An 18,087-nucleotide genomic window follows, 5' to 3' on the forward strand; every position below is an offset into this window, starting at 1 on the left:
CGCAGTCAATGAGGATTAAGGGGCCCCCTGCAGCCACAGTTATTGCAGGTACCTAAAACCATCTATGTTGTTAATTTTAGTGAAGAGGATATCCACCAACAGCTTAACTAGGCTGGAGCATTATATCATTGGTAAAATATTTAATGAAATTGTAAAGTTTGTTACTTGACAAATTATTGTTACTATAACTAAAGATCTTTGAATTTTGAAGGAGATTACTTACCTGGTTTAAGTATACAAGCTTGCTGTACTAGCTTTTGTTGGTTTGACAGACATGTTACAAAATATCAAGATAACATAAGTAGCAGTGGTTGGGGGCCCCCCCAGGACCAGGGGGCCCCCAGCGATCGCAGGGTTCGCTGGTGCCTAAAACCGGCTATGAGTGCGATTGTGTAAGGGGTGGGTTAATATATGGAGGGACATTCATATCTCTCAACTTCACCTGTACTAACAAGAAGTGGATATAGTACTGGGGACAGGACATTGGTGGGGGGACACTAGTTACCAGGGAACCTTTATTACTTGTAATTACTGAAATAGTTAACAGAACAACAGCTTTTGCAACATGAAAAGGCACACTTGAATAATACCCTAAACCACTTACAAAGTTAATAAAAAGCAGGTTTTAGAGCTTGACCTGCTTATTGTCAAGTATGAAACTCTGTCTGGCATTACAAGCTTACTGTACTGGTTTTTGATGTATGAGGACCATGTTAAGATGTCCAGACAAAGATTGGGGAACACTAGACAACTCCAGTGAGTGTTTCTAAATATTATGTTAATATACTTAAAAAGTTAATAGAGCAAAATGCCTTGCATGCCAATGTCTTTTCTGAAAAATAGTGACTCTAATAATTTGTGTTTTACAAAGTAAAGTAACAACAACTGAGAACGTCTGTAAACTCAAGGACAGGTAAGAGGAATGCAGTTGTGTATGTATTTGGATGTCTGTATGTGTATATATGTATCGTCTGGCAGTGGTGATTACCACAAATTTAGCAAAAAAGGGCCTGTTAGTGCTTACGGTAACCATTAAGTGATTCAGGGACATGCACATTAGCTAATGTAAATGTATGCTGCAGTTGTACTGCACCTCATGTAATATTCTTCATATGTAATCTAGTCTTTGTAATTATCTTTGCATTTGTAACCCAGATTGCAGCTAAAAGGGGACTTTAGACCAGTTCACTTAACTAATTAACAAAGCAAACTAAATAGGTTAGTAGGTAGGTAAATAAATAAATGGTGGTTACACCATCAGTAGTGGATGTGACTCTGTAGATGGAGAATGAATGGAAATAGTAGGTGTTTGATGGTGAGTAGGTATGACTTCTTCTTCTTTCGGCTTTTCCCAGTTAGGGGTCACCACAGCAGATCACCTGCCCACTCATGATTGGCAGTGGAGTTTTATGGTGTTGAGTTGCCAGCTCGGCACCCAACCTTCCACAGAAGGCACACACATGCATGCACTCACACCTAGGGCCAATTTACAGTGTCCAATCCATCTACAGCATGTCTTTGGGATGTGGGAGGAAACTGGAGCACCCGGAAGAAACCCACGCAACCACAGGGAGGACATGCAGACTCCACACAGAAGGCACTCCAGCCGAGGATTGAACTGGAGAACCTCTTGCTGTGCGGCGGCAATGCTAACCGCTGCACCACTGCGGCCACCCTGGTGAGTAGGTATGACTAAAGGTATAAAAAATTTTTTTCACATTTCTCTGGTGCCAGTTAACTGTACAAAATCTCAAATGTTTCAGTGTCCAGTCTGAGTCCAGTCATACAGCTTACTGTCTGCTGTTGCTGTATTACACCCACATAGCAGCCCTACAGATTTCATTCACTGCATGCTAATCTCCTTCCTCTCTATTTCTGTTTCTGATCCTGTGCTGCCCAGTAACTGCTGAGTTTTACTCACTGTTTTCCATTTCCATCCATATGGCCGTAAATACCATGCTAACCAAACACTGTCAGAATATGGTAATTATAAAATGACCACGTAGCTGAAGACCACACTACGCACTGTTGTGGTCATTTTTTCAGTTGTTGAATAGTGCTGTGACTAAAATAAATGTATCTGTGTCTTCAACAAATCTTTAAATGGCTCTGCTTGCTACTGTATTATTATGTTTTAAGGGAAATGGTAGATGAATCTGTATTTCCTGTATTCAGCAGCGAACAAATATTAGTGAAGCATTTGTTTAAACATAATTGGTGCAACACTGAGGCCCCACAATCTCAACAAAGATAAACGCTCATCACTGAAGTCACAGACACAGCATATGTGCATATTCTTATCTTAGACCACATACAGCAACTCTAGGTAGTAGAGTCTGTGGGGTAATACCTTACTGATGCATTTTACTTGATTCTCTGTCAAGACAATTCTGCAGAACACAAAAAATTATATCATAATTCTGTTGCCTTTAACCATGAAGTTCCTTCCAGCTGTTTTTATTGCAGATCTCATTCAAGTAGATTCAATCATCTCAGGTGCCCTAGGTTTTCAGCACTGTTACTTTTATATACTGCCTTTTTCTTCAATAACTAATAAGTGCTATATTTACTCCTAAACAGAACTGTAATTCTAGCAAGCATTGTTTTCCATATTTTTTCTGTCTAGCAAATGTGGCTGCATTATTCAATTAACATTGATTCTTCAAAGTAAACTTTAACAATAAGAACCTCAAATACAACCATTTTCCAGTTCATTTGCAATTAACCAAGGGCCCTTTGAAGTTCACGTATTTCTTTGTGTGGTAAATGCATTCTTGAGATATTGATGTATTATGGTTGGTGGCATATGTCCCACTGCAGAAGAATGCCGTGGTCCTAAGCTACGCAGGTTTCTGATAATGCCTTACAACACTGTATTGCTTGACTACATCCTGCTATTATACTGCCATTGTAACATAAAATGGTCACTATAGAAACCTGTAGTTGAAGTAAGCTCATGCAATCATGCACCATGTACTACTTTTATAACAATAGGAAAACTCTTACTGTGACAGTCATTTCAAGCAAAACAAGTATTTCTCAGTGTCAAATGTTGGCTTAAACTGAAGCTGAACTGGACCAAATGCAGTTAAAGTTTTGCTGACCTGGCCATGCACTTATATGCAAATACTCATGAAAATATTTGTAATCATGTAAAAGGGGAAAATATTCACATTGCTTATATTTGGCTATTATGTTGCATTGCTGTTTTTCACTGTGCCTTTCTGCAAATACATATAATTAACTAATTCATGTCAGTATCATTCTGCTCTCATATACCTGACATTTGTCATTCAGGAAAACCTTTTTTAATTATTTCTCTTTTCATACACACCCCAGTCATCTATTCAGCCACTTCTATCCTCTGTTTTTTTCCAAGCCTTTTTCCATCCTCCCTTAGTAGTTGTGTAGCTCTTTACTATGTGATCCTGGATATAACCCTTCGAAGGCTGAATGTCCATACTTTACTGAGGGGCATAGCCTTATGGATACTCATTCCGAGAAGGGGAGAGAGAAATCTTGCATAGGAATTATGGACAGGGTGCCAGGAATCATTATTCTGTAGAAACATGTCAGGAACCTTAACAAATTGTGCAGTGTCCAATGAAATCACTGCACATGGGATATATGACCATGTATCTTGTAAGGGATGTCCTGTCACTCCATCTCATTTACAGACATCAGCATACAAAGCCTTTGCTATGCCAGAGATCACACAGATAGCAGTAGACCCCATATTGTGTGCCCAGAATGGAACAACTATCCCATGGCTGCTTCACCTGATCCCCTTGGCTGACCCTTTCAGCACATCATCTCCTGTTCCTGAACCTAGATCACTGACAGCACAGACCTTTGTCTTTCCTCTATCCTGAGAGACTGAACTCATCTTTTTTTATTTGACATAAATCAATATTTCCCCTGATACTAGTCTGCTAATGCATAACCAGTATAACAGCCCTACATACAGGTTATGTCTTCTCTTAATATTTGTAAACAAACTGTAACAACAAAACGGCATTTCCAGAGTGAAACAAATTGTAAAACAATGTTTCACTCATTGTGTACTTTGAAACTGTTAAATATTATTAATCTAGAATGTGACATTTTTTATAGCAGTACCATGTTTACAGAATAGTGACAAATTTTCAATGTGGCATATGATGGATGCATTTTTTGTACTCGGCCTTACTAAGTAGTACAATTAATACTATACATAGAGAGGAAATTGGAAAAGAATGATCATAATATAAAATATATATGTTGTACACCACCCACAGACCTTGTATAGCATATCACATTGAATATTCTGAAGGCTTAGGATTTTAAACTGCTACTTGCCAATTGCCAACACTGTTTCATTTTAATGACCACATATCTTTAACCACTACAGCTGCACTGCAGCTCCACTGAAGGCAACATCTGGCATTGACAAATGCTTGTTCCTTTTGCTTTGAGCATTTAACAGTTACAGAAACAGGCACTTGAATAAACCCTAGGAGCCATGTAAAGATTATTGATAAAAAGTGATAAATAGAATGTGGGGTACTTTGACTTACATTATCTGTCAATGCCACGTTGCAGTTCTTCTCAGCCAGCAGGGCTTTGACTATCTCCATGTGCCCATGTTCACAGGCACACATCAGTGCAGTGGATCCATCTTCATCTTGTAGGTTAATGTCTGCTCCACACACAAGGAGGGCTTTCACCATGTCTAACCGTCCGTGGCTTACCGCAAGCATCAAGGTTGTTTGACCTGCCTACAAAACAAATAAAAAAAATGCTGAGTATAGGTTCACCATATGAAAACTGTTATAAAACACTATATGAAAATACAGAAAAAAAATGCAGTCAGTACAAAAGCAGCAGCAGTGTGACATAACTACTCTTATGACTGGTGCTTTGAATATATACTCTTCAGATTTAACAACATGAAGAAGAATGAGGAAATAAAATGACTGGGTGGAGACCATTGTTGATGTATACCTCTGATGGTGGAGACCGTTGTTGATGTATACCTCTGCTGTTTCTGGTAATGCAAGGCTAGTACAGTAAAATCTCCCTGGACTCACTCAGGAAGTAACAATTTCCCTAAGTGGCCTCTCTTGTTGAGCCTGTAAATGTCACCATGATGCTCATGATGCCACAGTTTCACCTGAGGTTAAATCTTGAATAAGTGATCATGTACTGTTGACATGAGCAGAGCAGATGTGGCTGAGAAAGGCAAACAGTCTGCCCCATGGACTATTCTTGGGCTAAAGCTGTACTAGCCAGTTTCTTTCCAGTTTTTCTTTCTGTGGCATAGCATACAATAATATCACATAAACAGTGTGTATGACCCCACTCATCCTGAATCAAGGCAGGTGCACACAAAGCTTCCAGAGCACATGTTTGTATTTATTTTATTTTACTTTATAAATAGGGGAAGGACTGTTCCACTGGTGCCTTTTTCAGACTCAGCCCAAGAACACTCTCTGGTTAAGTGATTTGCTCAGAGTCACATAGTTAAGCTCAAGGAATCAAACCTTGGACCACGGGAAGTACCTCAATAACAGCTCATAGTCCTACTTCTCTGGGCTAATTACCAGACATCTTCAATACCAGAATGATAGAGATTAGAACCTCTTTTAAACATTTATTGTAGTTCATCAATGTACATTTTGCAGTCTGATGTCTGCATTTTTATGATCCGGAGAAAAGCACATGAGTGTGTGAAATGGCATTAGTGTTGATCATTGTAATTGCTCATTGCTTTGTAATGATATGAAAAGAGAACACACCTCATGAAGTGAGATGCTCCTTCTGTACACAGGCTCACCCAGATGATATAACCCTACATTCAACCATGTAGTACTTTGTTGATGTGCAACAAAGTAGGGGCCACTAAATATAATCCACATGCAAAGAGCTGCACTCTACCTCAAAGTGGAAGGTAAGGGCTGCATTAACTCAGCAACTGTCTTGTAAAACCAGTATTCATGTCATCCCTAAATATGATCCCTCAGTTGACCAGGCATGCCTTCCCCTATGTTTTACCCCTTTTGCTGAGCTTCATACCCTGACCCTCCCTTTTCAAATTCTGCAGAGCCAGAATACGTATGTCTTTATACCGTTCCACTTCCAGCATGCACACATGAAAAGCTGTAATTATACAGTGACTCCCCATTAATATTCAAAAATGTGCATGCTGATTGGCCAGCCCAACCATCATGCCCATTGTAAATCCCACAATATACCAATGGAAAAAGGTCCAGTCACCCGGAATTCTTTCCGTTGGTATATTGTTTAAATTTTATTTATATTTCTTAAAAAATAAAAATAAAATCTTTAGCCCCAACTCTGGACATACCAGAAAGGCAGCTTGGACAAATTACTATGGAAATCAGGTACATTATTTAAAATTAAACACACACACCTGATATCCTTTGTATTTCTTCCATGCTGTCTCGCTACTACCCCTAAACTACCCTAAAGTTTTTTTTTAATTAAAAAAAAAAATAGAAAACAAAAACAGAGCAATGAAAAGGCAGAACAGTTTAATGTACAAATTTTAAAATGTTAAGTGCTTTCACCCGGAACACTCCCAGGCTTCTTCAGAACAATTATGCAGTGCAAAGTGTGCCTTTTTTACAATTCCAGCAGCAAAAAAACAACCAATCCATAGTAACAAATCTTCTAAGAAAAATCCCCCAATTCCAAGTAACATCTTAACCCTTAACTATCTTAACACAAATAAATAAAATAACATAACAATTCCAGATTGGGTTTAATGCTAAAACATACCCTTTTAAGACTTAAAATACCATTATACATGTAGTTAACATATTTCATGTTACATATTTCTCAATTTAGCAGCCCTAAATCTAAGAACACTGTTAATACTAATGTGGTCATTCAACCCCAGGGGTTTGCCTGCATCCAGTTTGATTTGCCAGAATAATTCCCTATATTCTAACTTGTCTTCTCAGGATCCACCCCTGGGGTCATGTAAAGCTTGTTCCACCACAAAATTTTAAATTTAGTGTTCCTACAATTTTTAAAGTGCTTGTACAGTGCATTAGTCTCTTTTTAACATGCAATGTCGTAAAAATGCTCATATGCCCTTTTCCTTAAGCACCTCACAGCCTTCCCAATATATGTTTAAGTATTAAACCCAATCTGGTATTTTTATGTTATTTTATTTGTTTGTGTTAAAATACTTAAGGATGAAGATGTTACTTGGAATTGGGGGATTTTTTTTAGAAGATTCGTTATTAGGGACTGGTTGATTTTTTGCTGCTGAACTTGTATAAAAAGGCATACTTTGCACTGCATAATTGTTCTGAAGAAGCCTGGGAATGTTCTGGGTGAAAGTGCTTAATGTTTTATAATTTGCACATTAAACAGCTCTGCCTTTTCATGTTGGAGTTTCATTCCTATACTTCATTGGTTTTGTGTCTTGGACTTCTCTTCTAGATCTTCCAGGAGCTTGCTCCCTTCTGACAAGGGCAGGATGATGAGATCCTTCGTCAAGGCTGGAATTGAGTTGATGCTTCTTGTGTCCTCTGCCCATCTGGTCAGGGGTCCCTCTTCTGCTATCACACTTCAAGTTCCTTGTCCAACTCAGGTGGTTTTGGATCTTCAAGACTTGGGGATCAGTAAGGAGGTGTTGGGGACCCATAGAGCCAAATTTGTCTCTAACACCTTCGAGTCCCTGACTGTCTCTGCTCTCTGCCCCCCCCCCTCAGAGCAGACTGGGTCCTGGGCCCAAGCAGTTGCTCCAGAGTCCTTGGGTGAGGGTTCCTGTCCAGTTTTTTTAGACTTGTCTCTGCCCCTCAGTGCTTTGGCTGTCGACAGTTTGGGGCCGGTATTATCTGGGGGTCTTGGGGCAGTGGCATGCTCTGCTCCCTCTTCTCAGGTGAACTTGCCCACCGGGGAGAGGGAAGGAGCATTGTCCAGCCCTTTGGCCTTCTGGATAGTAGAGAAGATGTTCTCCACTGCTGGAGCTGCCTCCCCTGCTCTCCAGGGCCCTTCCCAGCCCCCTCATTTCTGAGAGCTGAGCCTTCTCATCCTGCTCATGGTCAGCCTTCCCAAACCAGCCTTCAAGGGGATGTGCCCCAGAAGAGGATGTGTGAGAGGAAGCACCTCAATTCTCTCATGGAGAGTCTCACTGAAGATACAAACCTCGATGAAGGGGATGGGTCCTCCAGATCTCCACCCAAGATGCCTCCTTCAGAGGCATCCTAGAGATCCTCAAACTGAAAGGTAGATGGTCCTCCCAACCCCCATCCTCTGATAAGTCTGTGTTCCTGAAGGCTTAGGTGGGTTTGGGTTCATCTACCACCTGGGTTTCCCCACAACTGACAAACTGATTGACCTTATCACCAGCAGAGCTTGGAAGGAGCCTGATACTGTGGAGCCAGTGCCCAAGCGAGTGGACAGATTCTTAAGTCCTTCCATGGATAGGAAATTTTGGTCCAAAGGGGTGCCAGTTGATGCTATAGTGGGCAGTAGCTGCTACTAAAAAAGAGTTGGCAAAGCACAGTCTATCTGTCCATGTCCACAGTCAAGAATCTTGGGTGATCAGCAGACACGGAAAGCAGGTTTTTACCTCAGCTACATTTGGGTTGCCGGCACTTAATTACCTGGCACATTTCACCCGCCTCCAAAGGAACTTGGTTAAGGAACTCACTGCTTCTCTTTCTGATTTGATGCCTGCAGAAGATTTGAACAAAGTGTCTCCCAAGCTATCCACTCTTGCATCCCTCATCAATTCCTCTATGAGGTTGATTTCCAGTGCTGCAGAAGGCACCTCTCAATGGCCGGCACAGGCTTCACTATTCAGCATTTTGTCTGGCTGTGCCTAAACGGGTTTGTGGAGCCCTTTAAACCATTCTTCACCAATGCCCCCTTTGATGGATCAACTCTCTTTGACACATCTGTCAAGGACACTGGCTTGCAATGAGCAAGAAGGGAAGACCTTGCCGGCTGTGGGAATCAAATTTTCTACTCCTCAGTGTTCCTTTTCTAAGACACAATGAGGGGCAAAGAAATTATGGTTCTGTAAGTCGCAGTCTTCCTTTCAGGAGGCTCAGGATGAACCCTCTTCTAGAGGTTGGGGGAGAGGGTTCAATGGTAAATTCCACCCTAGACGCATAAGAAGTCTGCAAGGATGAACCCTCTTCTAGAGATTGGAGGAGAGGGTTCAATGGTAAATTCCACCCTAGACACATAAGGGGTCTGCATAATCAGGGCTCCAGGGAAACCTTGTCTTAGAAGCCCTGCTAGTGCTCCTGATGTGTTGCCCAACTGTCCTGCCCCGGAGGCAGTCAGGGATCATTTGTCTCTGTACCTTTCAGCCTGGGAAAACATCACAGGAGATCAGTGGATGCTAAACATTGTTTCCAGGGTCTATTTTATTCCCTTTTGCTACCCCACCCCACCTCCAGTCAAGAAATTTCTCCCTGATGCGTCACCCTATCAGAGGGAGTTAGCTCAGGAGGAAGTGGTCAAACATCTTCAAAAAAGAGCCATCCAAGAGGTTCCCCATAACAACGAGGATCTGGAACTTACTCTCACTTCTTTTTGGTGCCAAAGAGAATGGGGGATCTTCGTCTGATTCTGAACCTAAGTGAGTTAAATCTTTCTGTCAAGAAGTCAAAGTTCTGGATGGTCAGTCTCCAGTCATGCCCCTTTTGGACAAGGATGAGTGGATGTGCTCTGTGGATCTCCAGGATGTGTACTATCATATAAAAATAGACAGGCACTCCTGGAGCCACCTTTGCCTTTCTGTAGGGGCCAATCATTACCAGTTCAGTACCCTGCCCTTTGATCTCACCACAGCCTCCCGGGTATTCACCAAGTGCATGGCAGGGGTGGCAGCCCACCTGAGACTGCAGGGATTCCAGGTGTTTCCCTACCTCGATGATTGCCTCCTCACAGCTGCCATGAAGCATCAACTGGTTGCAGCCTCTCAGTACCTTCTTCACCTGTTCAACCAGCTAGGGTTTACTGTGAAGCTAATCAAGTCGAACCTGATTCTGGTCCAGAACTTGGAGTTTATCGGCATCCAGCTAGACATTGTGTCAGAGATTGCAGCGTTGCCTTTCAGGTGTGCGCAACTAATCAGATCCCAGGTTCAGTGCCTCCTAGATCTGTCTCATCCTATGGTCCGCTTCATCTTCAGGGCCTTGGGGTCCATGGCTGTAGCAAATTATCTTGTGCCATTAGCCAGGTTTTACATGAGGATTCTTCAGTGGACTCTAGCAGTCCAATGGTCTTCTCTGTCTCACCCAATGACAGCTTCCATCCACTTCACTCCAGTATGCAGCATCATCTCCTTTGATGGATTCAATCTCTCAATCTCCTTGTGGGCAGACCCCTTCACTCCTCCTCTCCCCAGTGCCACAGTGACCACAGAGACTTCCCTACTTGGGTGGGAGGGGCATTACCTGGGAAAGACAATCCAAGGTACATGGTCCCCTGCAGAGACCAAACTGCACATCAAAGTACAGGAGATGAGGGCAGTTCTCTTCATGTTGCAAGCCTCTCAGGACTGCCTTCCTCTGGGTAGCATTGCAGTGCATATAGGCAACATGGCAGTTGTGTGGTATATCAACAAACAAGGGGGCATATGATCTTATCTACTTTGTCATGAGGCCATGAGAGTGTGGGAATGGGTGATGTCCTTGGGGCAATTTCTCCTTGCAATGCACATTCCCAGGAAACCATTATGCTTGCAGGCAAGCTCAGCAGAGCTATCTTGAGTCATCACAAATGGTCCCTGAATCCTTCAGTGGCAAAAGAGATTTTCCTTCACTGGGGTCAACCGAGTTGCATTCTGTTTGCTTCCCCACTCAATCAGAAATGCAGCAAGCACTTTGACCTGATCCCCCCAGCCAGGGAGTCCCCCATGGATGTAGTTCACGATTGGCCCCTGGGTCTCCTTTATGCTTACCCTCCGATACCTCTCATCCCTAGGCTTTTTCAGAAAGTTCAATGCCTCAGGACTTTCTTGATCCTCATTGCCCACTTCTGGCCTCGGCAGGTGTGATTTTCGCTTCTCAGGTCTCACTTGAAGTACCCACCTTGGGTACTGGATCCCCTTCTGGATCTGATTTCTCACCCCTATCATCTTCCGATCTCAAACCTTCAGACTCTTCGTCTGACAGCGTGATTTGTCCACTTCCCCTAATTCCTGACCAGACCAAGCTTGCATCTCCTGTCAGAGACATCATTCGGGCCTCTCAGAAAGTTTGCACCAGAAAAGTGTGTTGTAGTAAATGGAAAAGATTTTATGTCTGGGCCAATCAGTGAAATCTGGATCCCTTTTTGGCTCCCACTCAAGAAATCTTATTATTCTTGTCTTCTCTTTTTCAGCATGGAGACAGTTTCTCCATTATTAAGTTGCAGCTGGTGGCCATCCCTAATTGTTGTGTTGGCGACAAACCTACCTTTTCTTCTCATCTTTGTAAGGCCTTTTTTAAAGGTGTCTTCCTCCTATGGCCTCCTATCAAAGATCTCTGTCCTCCTTGTGACAATTCCCTTGTGCTGCAATTTTTACCCAGAGTTCTTTCGAGCCTGCTACAACCTGAGACATTAAGTTTTTGTCTTGGAAGGCCACCTTTTTTGGTGGCTATAACTTCTGTAAGATGAGTTTCTGAATTGCAGACTCGCTCAATTAAGCATCCATACATGATTTTTTCATAGAGACAGAGTGACTGTCAAGACTAGCCCCTCTATCATGCCTAAGGTAGCTACAAAAGCAAATTTAAATTTAACTCAAACCATTCATTTGCCAGTTTTCTTTCCCAACCATTCCAATAAAGGGGAGTATCTGCTGCACACACTGGACGTACATAGACAGTTACAGTTCTACTTAGACAGGGCAAAGAGTTATTGTAAATCTGAACAACTGTCTGTGGCCTTGTCTATTAACAGATTGGGCTGGGCAGTATCCAGGATTACAATATCTCACTGGATATCCCATTGTATTTCAATGGTTTATACTTCAAAGGGATTGCCTTTACCAGGTCATGTCAGAGCTCATTCCACTAGATCTGTGGCTAATTCAGCAGCCTACTTAGCCTGATACCCTTTAGATGAGATTTGTGCTGTGGCCATCGGGTCTTCTCCTCACACTTTTATTATTCATTACCAGCTCAACCTAGTTTCAGGGAACAGGGCTTCCTTCCTTTGGCTCCACAGTTCTTTGACACATCCTTCCATGAGGCCACTCAGGGTTGTGTGGTAGCTGGGGACTCTGACCCAGAAGTCAGGAATAGTGACATGGATATCATCAGATAAGAGTTATGTACTTACCATAACTTAGCATCCCTGTTATCCTATGTCACTATTCATCACTATCACTCTCTCCTTCCCACATCCTGTGGGATCTAGAGGAGTACAAATGTCCTACCTGGTCATTCAGATCTATTCTGGCTGTCTTCTAGCTCTGGGCAAACTCGATCTTAGGGGTTAGAGGGCAGCAAGGGATTATGGGAGTGAGAGGAGCTCCTGCCTAGGAGAAGTCAAAGAAACTAAGTCATACAAATCAAAATTTTCCTCATGTAAAGAAACTGCAGATAAAACATTCCTCATACTTGTACAATTAGTCAGAATAAACTAACAATGAGCCTGACAATTCAAAATTCTGAAAATTATAGTTGTAGAAGCCTGCACTTTTTTCTGAAACGTATTAGTTGTTTTACAGTCCTTGTGAGAATTCGTTGCAGTAGCTGGATTAACTAAAGTTGTAGCTGCTGTGCCAAGTCTGCGATGAGTCTGTAAAAATTTGAAAGACTGAGGCACTTTATACATTATATCTGCTTTCCTAGCTGCAGTTACCGGCCCTCAGGGAAACCACAGGCTGTGTCAAACACATCCATCAATGCGGCAGCACTTAGGGGTGAGAGAAGGTTCTGGAAATTCCAGTTATAACAGCTCACAGTATTTTCTGAGGGACTGAGAAACCTCTAAAAATAGTCACAGAGATAGAGAATCCTCGACAGTGAGAGTCAGATACCATGCTCTCCTCTGAGTCTGGATCAGAAATCTAAGGAAAAAAATAATTGCACCTGTTCCATAACATTCCTCTCCAGATTCAGTTTCTTGAATCTCTTCCAAAAAAGGGGAATCTGTTTTTCTTTTCCCAGAAACCACCTGATAAAAAGGGTCAATAGCCTGTACAAGACCAGACTTTATAAACTACCCTTGTCCAGTGTGAAATTAGCGCAGGAGTGCAGAATATACATGTTTAGTTTTCTGTTTCTTTTTTACATGAAAATTGGGAAATATATGGTTATTAATGGCAGCAACAGCTTCCCCAGGGATGGGCAATACATTCTGGCTAAGCATTGGCACCTTCCCTGTCCCCTCTCCCAAAACCAACAAGAGTGGTTCTACCTTGCCTACTGAGGGGACCCCAACATATGCATAGGATGTGGCTAACCCTGGTCCACAGTCACTGTATGGACAACACCACCAGGATCCAGAGAAAAAGATGAGATGAGATGAGTGGTCTGAGGAACAAGCTTTGGCCGCATGTGACTCTGTTTCTTTTAAAATGAGGTTTTACCTACACTCACTAAATTCTGAAGAAGTTCTGTTTTATATCAGAATAAAGAATGAAAGCACTTAATTTTGTACCTGAGTAAGGCTGCAGTTTGTGGTTCCAGTAGAACAAGTTATTTTGTTTTTTCTGTTATGGTTCTACACTGTTTTTATAATGTCATTTTTTTTTCATTCCATATAACATAAATAATTTTTTATACTTTCTTTTAACATATTCTTTACTTATATTCTTATAATATTCATATTTAATCATATCAATGTTTAATTTTTTTTCATTTATACACTCTTTTTCTCTTTTACTTTTTACCATACCCCAAAATGTATCATACTTATATTTATACAGTTTTACTACTAATGTCCCATCTTTTTCATTTATCCACTTTAACACTTTGTACAAATGTAATGAAGCAGCATATACCACTGGGTTAATTAACCCTAAACCTCCTTCTACTTTATTTACATGCAAACCCTCTCTTTTTACAGGGTTTAATCAAGAACCGCATATAAATGAAAAATTATGTGCAATAATTCCTTTTCAAATACTGTTCGCAACTTAAATACACATGCTAGGTATTCTATTTTTCCCATCAGTACTGAATTTATCAAATAAGCCCTTTTCTGAATGATAATTTATATGTTCATAGGTTCATACTAGGCTATCTGCCCTAGGGCATTTAAAAGCCTAGCCAGAGTGTGTTTGGCTTTCGCCACCCATTTTAAATTAATTTTGCTATGCCCTTTTTCGAGGTTGGTATACTGTGTCTCTGTCTAATAGTGTCACAGAAGTGATACCCGGGGTAAACCTATGATCTCCCATCCACTCATCAAGATTCCTCTTGAAGAGAGTCAATGAGGGACTCTGCCTAACCTGGACTGGGATTTTATTCCAGAGTGAAGGGAGCCTCTGGGTTATGAATCTGAACCTCCAGCATGTCCTATTTATTTCAGTGCTGAGGTTCAAGTCTCTCGAGCGCGTAGCTCGATGGGATTTGGATTTTCTGAGGTGCAGCATGTCCATTAATTCCGGGTTGGACATGGCTTTTACGTCAGGCACAGATCGCCTCTGAGCAGGCGGTATGCCACTGAGTAGAGCTGGAGTTTCTTTAATCGGGCAGCATATGGCATCTGTTTGAGCCCTTTGATCCTCTTGGTGAGGTACTTTTGAGGTCTTTCCAGTTGCTGCAGGTGTCTGGTAAGGTACATCCCAAAAGGGGCATTGTACTCAATTATGGGCCTGATGAGGGATGAGTAAAGAGGCACGATGACCTCCCCTGATCTAGATGTGAATCCCTTCATGATTAGGTGGGCTATATAAAATGTTCTTCTAACCACTTTGGCCATGTGGTTGTCAAATGAGAGATTGCTATCAACTTGGGTCCCCAGGTCCCTAATTACTTCTTCTGTACTTAATGGATTACCACCTATGTGGTAATTTGTGGGCACTTTGTTTTTGCCAAAGGGGATGACTATACACTTTTTGGCGTTTAGCTTGAGGCCATGGTTCTGGCACCAGTTGTCTGTTTCTATGAGGCCCTTTTGGAGGATGCTTGTGTCGGCTGCAGAGTCGATTATGGCGCCCAGTTTGCAGTCATCTGTGAACTTGGTCAGCCACAGTCCTTCCATGTTGGCCTGTATCTCCGAGAAATATATACCGAACAAGAGAGGTCCGAGGACTGAGCCTTGTGGGATGCAACTTGTAACTGGTTTGGAACCTGACATGGCTCCAGCAATTCTAACCATGTGGGTTCTGTCCTTGAGCCAGTTTGCAACCCATCTAGTGACATAGGGGTTTATATTTAAGCTGGTGAGCTTATCTATAATGCCCGAGTGGGGTATTGTATCGAAGGCTTTTGCGAGGTCCAGGTAGGCTGTGTGGACCACCTTCCCCTTGTCAATGGCCTTGGTGACTGTTTCAAAGAAATCGACCAGGTTTAAGAGGCAGGATCTGCCCTTAACAAAGCCGAACTGGGTAGGATCCAGTGTTTGTAGGTCGCCAGTATCTTTATTTATGAGGTCCATGATGATCCTTTCCATAGCTTTGCAGACCAAGCTAGTCAGGCTTATGGGGCGATAGTTTCCAGGATCCGTTGAGGCACCACCTTTATGGAGTGGGACCACTGTTGCTGTACGCCACTCTTTGGGTACATATCCTGTAGTAAGGCTGAGATTGAACAGTAGTTTTATATTTGGGTTTAGCTATGCTTGGAGTTCATGTAGGACGCAGCCCGGGACACCATCTGGTCCCATTGATGCTGTGTTTTTTGCTTTGGAGAGGGCGGCTCTTACCTGAGCATCTGAGATGTCAGGGGGGCAGCACTCTGCTGGGATAGATATTTGCCCTTTTGGTGGGGGGGGGTTTGCACTGAACCTGTCAGCTAGGATGTTGGCAATGTCTGTGGGTTCGGTGTATTTTTTGTCATTTTGGACTAATTCTGAGCATATCTGGGAATTCCCACCCAGGTTCCTAACATAACTAAAGAAAGCCTTGTGATTATCCTTAGTGTCCTGTGCAATTTTTCTCTCGAAGCTGGCCTTAGACGATTTTATGAATGTCCATAGTTTTTTGCTAATACTGATCACAGATGCCTTCCCTTTTTGGGATTTTGCTCTATCATGTAGTAGCTTCCTCCTTCTATTGTATAGTTTGTTTATGGCTGGGGTCCACCAGACAGGACGTCTGCCTTTGGAGGATTGGGTCTTGGTTTTATTTGGGATTGCAAGATCCATGCATTCCTGAAGGTGTTCATAGAATGCGTTTATAAAGGATTCTGCAGTCTGGGCCATATTTTCCGCAGGTCCGGGGGCTTTGAAGGATTCCACCTTGGTTTTGACTTGGTTTTGAGGAGTGTGAAATTTGCTTTAGAGAAGTTTTTCACTGTGGTTTTCTGGGCAGGGGGTGGGGTCGGGATGTGAATATCCAGTGAGATTAGTTTATGGTCTGATCTTACCAGTGAGGGATACACTTCTGGTCTGGAGCATAGAGTCCCCATGTTGGTGATGATCAGGTCCAGTATGTTTTCCCCTCTTGTGGGAGTGGTAACAAGTTGTTACATAGCATTTGAGTTTATAAATTCTAGGAACCTTTGGGCTAGGGTGTTGGAGCTAGAGTAATGCTCTCAGTCTATGTTTGGGTAGTTGAAGTCACCCAATATAATGGTGTTTGGAGAGACCTTCATATTTTCCAGTGTTCTCAGGAAGGCCGAGTGGGGTTCCTGGGTTTGGGAGGGTGGTCTGTAGCAGGCTATAAACTGGAAGGCAGTTTTACCCACTGTTAGTTGCACATGGATAGTCTCTGATGCTTCGTGCTGTGCCACCAACCTGGAGGTGTGGGTATCTTTGACGAATATTGATACTCCCCCTCCTTTTGTGGTTCGGTCCAAGTTTTGGGGCTGAAAAGCATGGTATGAGGTATAACCTGGTAGTGCTGGGGTGTTCTCGGGAGCCTTGAACCAGGTTTCTGTTACTGCACAGATATCGATGTTCTCCATGCTAAGGAGAGTTTTGAGTGTGTGCATCTTGAGGTTTAGACTTCTGGCGTTGAGTAGCATTACTCTTAGTTTCTTATCCCTTGTGATACCTATGGAGGTGGGTTTGTCGTTTGAGCCTTGCCTAAAGTATATTAGAGGGTCAGCCCAGGTTGGAAGGTTTGGAGACAAAGCCAGAGAGGCAAGATTACGTTGGTTTGGACATGTGCTGAGGAGGGATGCAGAGTATATTGGGAAAAAGATGCTAAGGATGAAGCTGCCAGGTAACAGGAAAAGAGGAAGGCCTAAGATAAGATTTATGGATGTGGTGAGAGAGGATATGCAGGTGGTTGATGTGACAGAGCAAGATGCAGAAAACAGGAGGAAATGGAAACAGTTTATCTGCTGTGGCGGCCCCTAACGGGAGCAGCCGAAAGAAGAAGAAGAGGTTAGCTTTTTTACATTCCATGTTTTTTATTACCTTCTTTTTTTTCTTTAAATGTTTCTTGTACATATTTGTACTACATGATTCATAATCTTTTTCTTGAGTTCTTTCGGTTTCTGTTTTTGCATTTATTATTTCTCTCATTACACTACTATCTTCCTTTACTAATCAGCTTAAGTACCTCGATACTTCTCTTTTTCCTTGGAAAAATATCTTTGCCTATATAACAATTTTTGTATTTTTCAATTCTTTTTCTTTGTTAAAGTACTTTCTATCATGTTCTGAATCTTCAAATGTATCATTATATTTTTTTATAGTTTTCTTTTTCTACTTTTCTCACATCATATTGCCACTGTAAGAAAAACACCTTTTGTAATTTTCTTTAAATATCATCTACCATTCAGAATATTTTTTTTAAAAAATGTTCTCATAGTAATATGATCTGGGCGGCACAGTGGTGCAGCGGTTAATGTTGTCGCCTCACAGCAAGAGGTTCTCCAGTTTGATTCTCGGCTGGGGTGCGTTCTGTGTGGAGTTTGCATGTTCTCCCTGTGTTCGCGTGGGTTTCCTCCGGGTACTCCGGTTTCCTCCCACATTCCAAAGACATGCATCTGGAGCATTTCTCCCCGG

At 42.2% G+C, this 18,087-nt stretch overlaps 1 protein-coding gene across 1 annotated transcript in view; it reads right to left on the reverse strand.

Moving 5' to 3' along the window:
- KANK2 (KN motif and ankyrin repeat domains 2) overlaps window positions 1–18,087 on the reverse strand; it is a 1,503,136-nt gene that overhangs the window by 26,535 nt on the left and 1,458,514 nt on the right. Inside the window, exon 11 of the mRNA XM_044082338.1 lies at window positions 4,557–4,757. Coding sequence (XP_043938273.1) covers window positions 4,557–4,757 — 201 coding nt within the window. The remainder of the gene's footprint in view (window positions 1–4,556; window positions 4,758–18,087) is intronic.

This window comes from Protopterus annectens, chromosome 9.part0 (genome assembly GCF_019279795.1).
Source record: "Protopterus annectens isolate FY-2018-M chromosome 9.part0, PAN1.0, whole genome shotgun sequence".
NCBI lineage: Eukaryota > Metazoa > Chordata > Ceratodontiformes > Protopteridae > Protopterus > Protopterus annectens.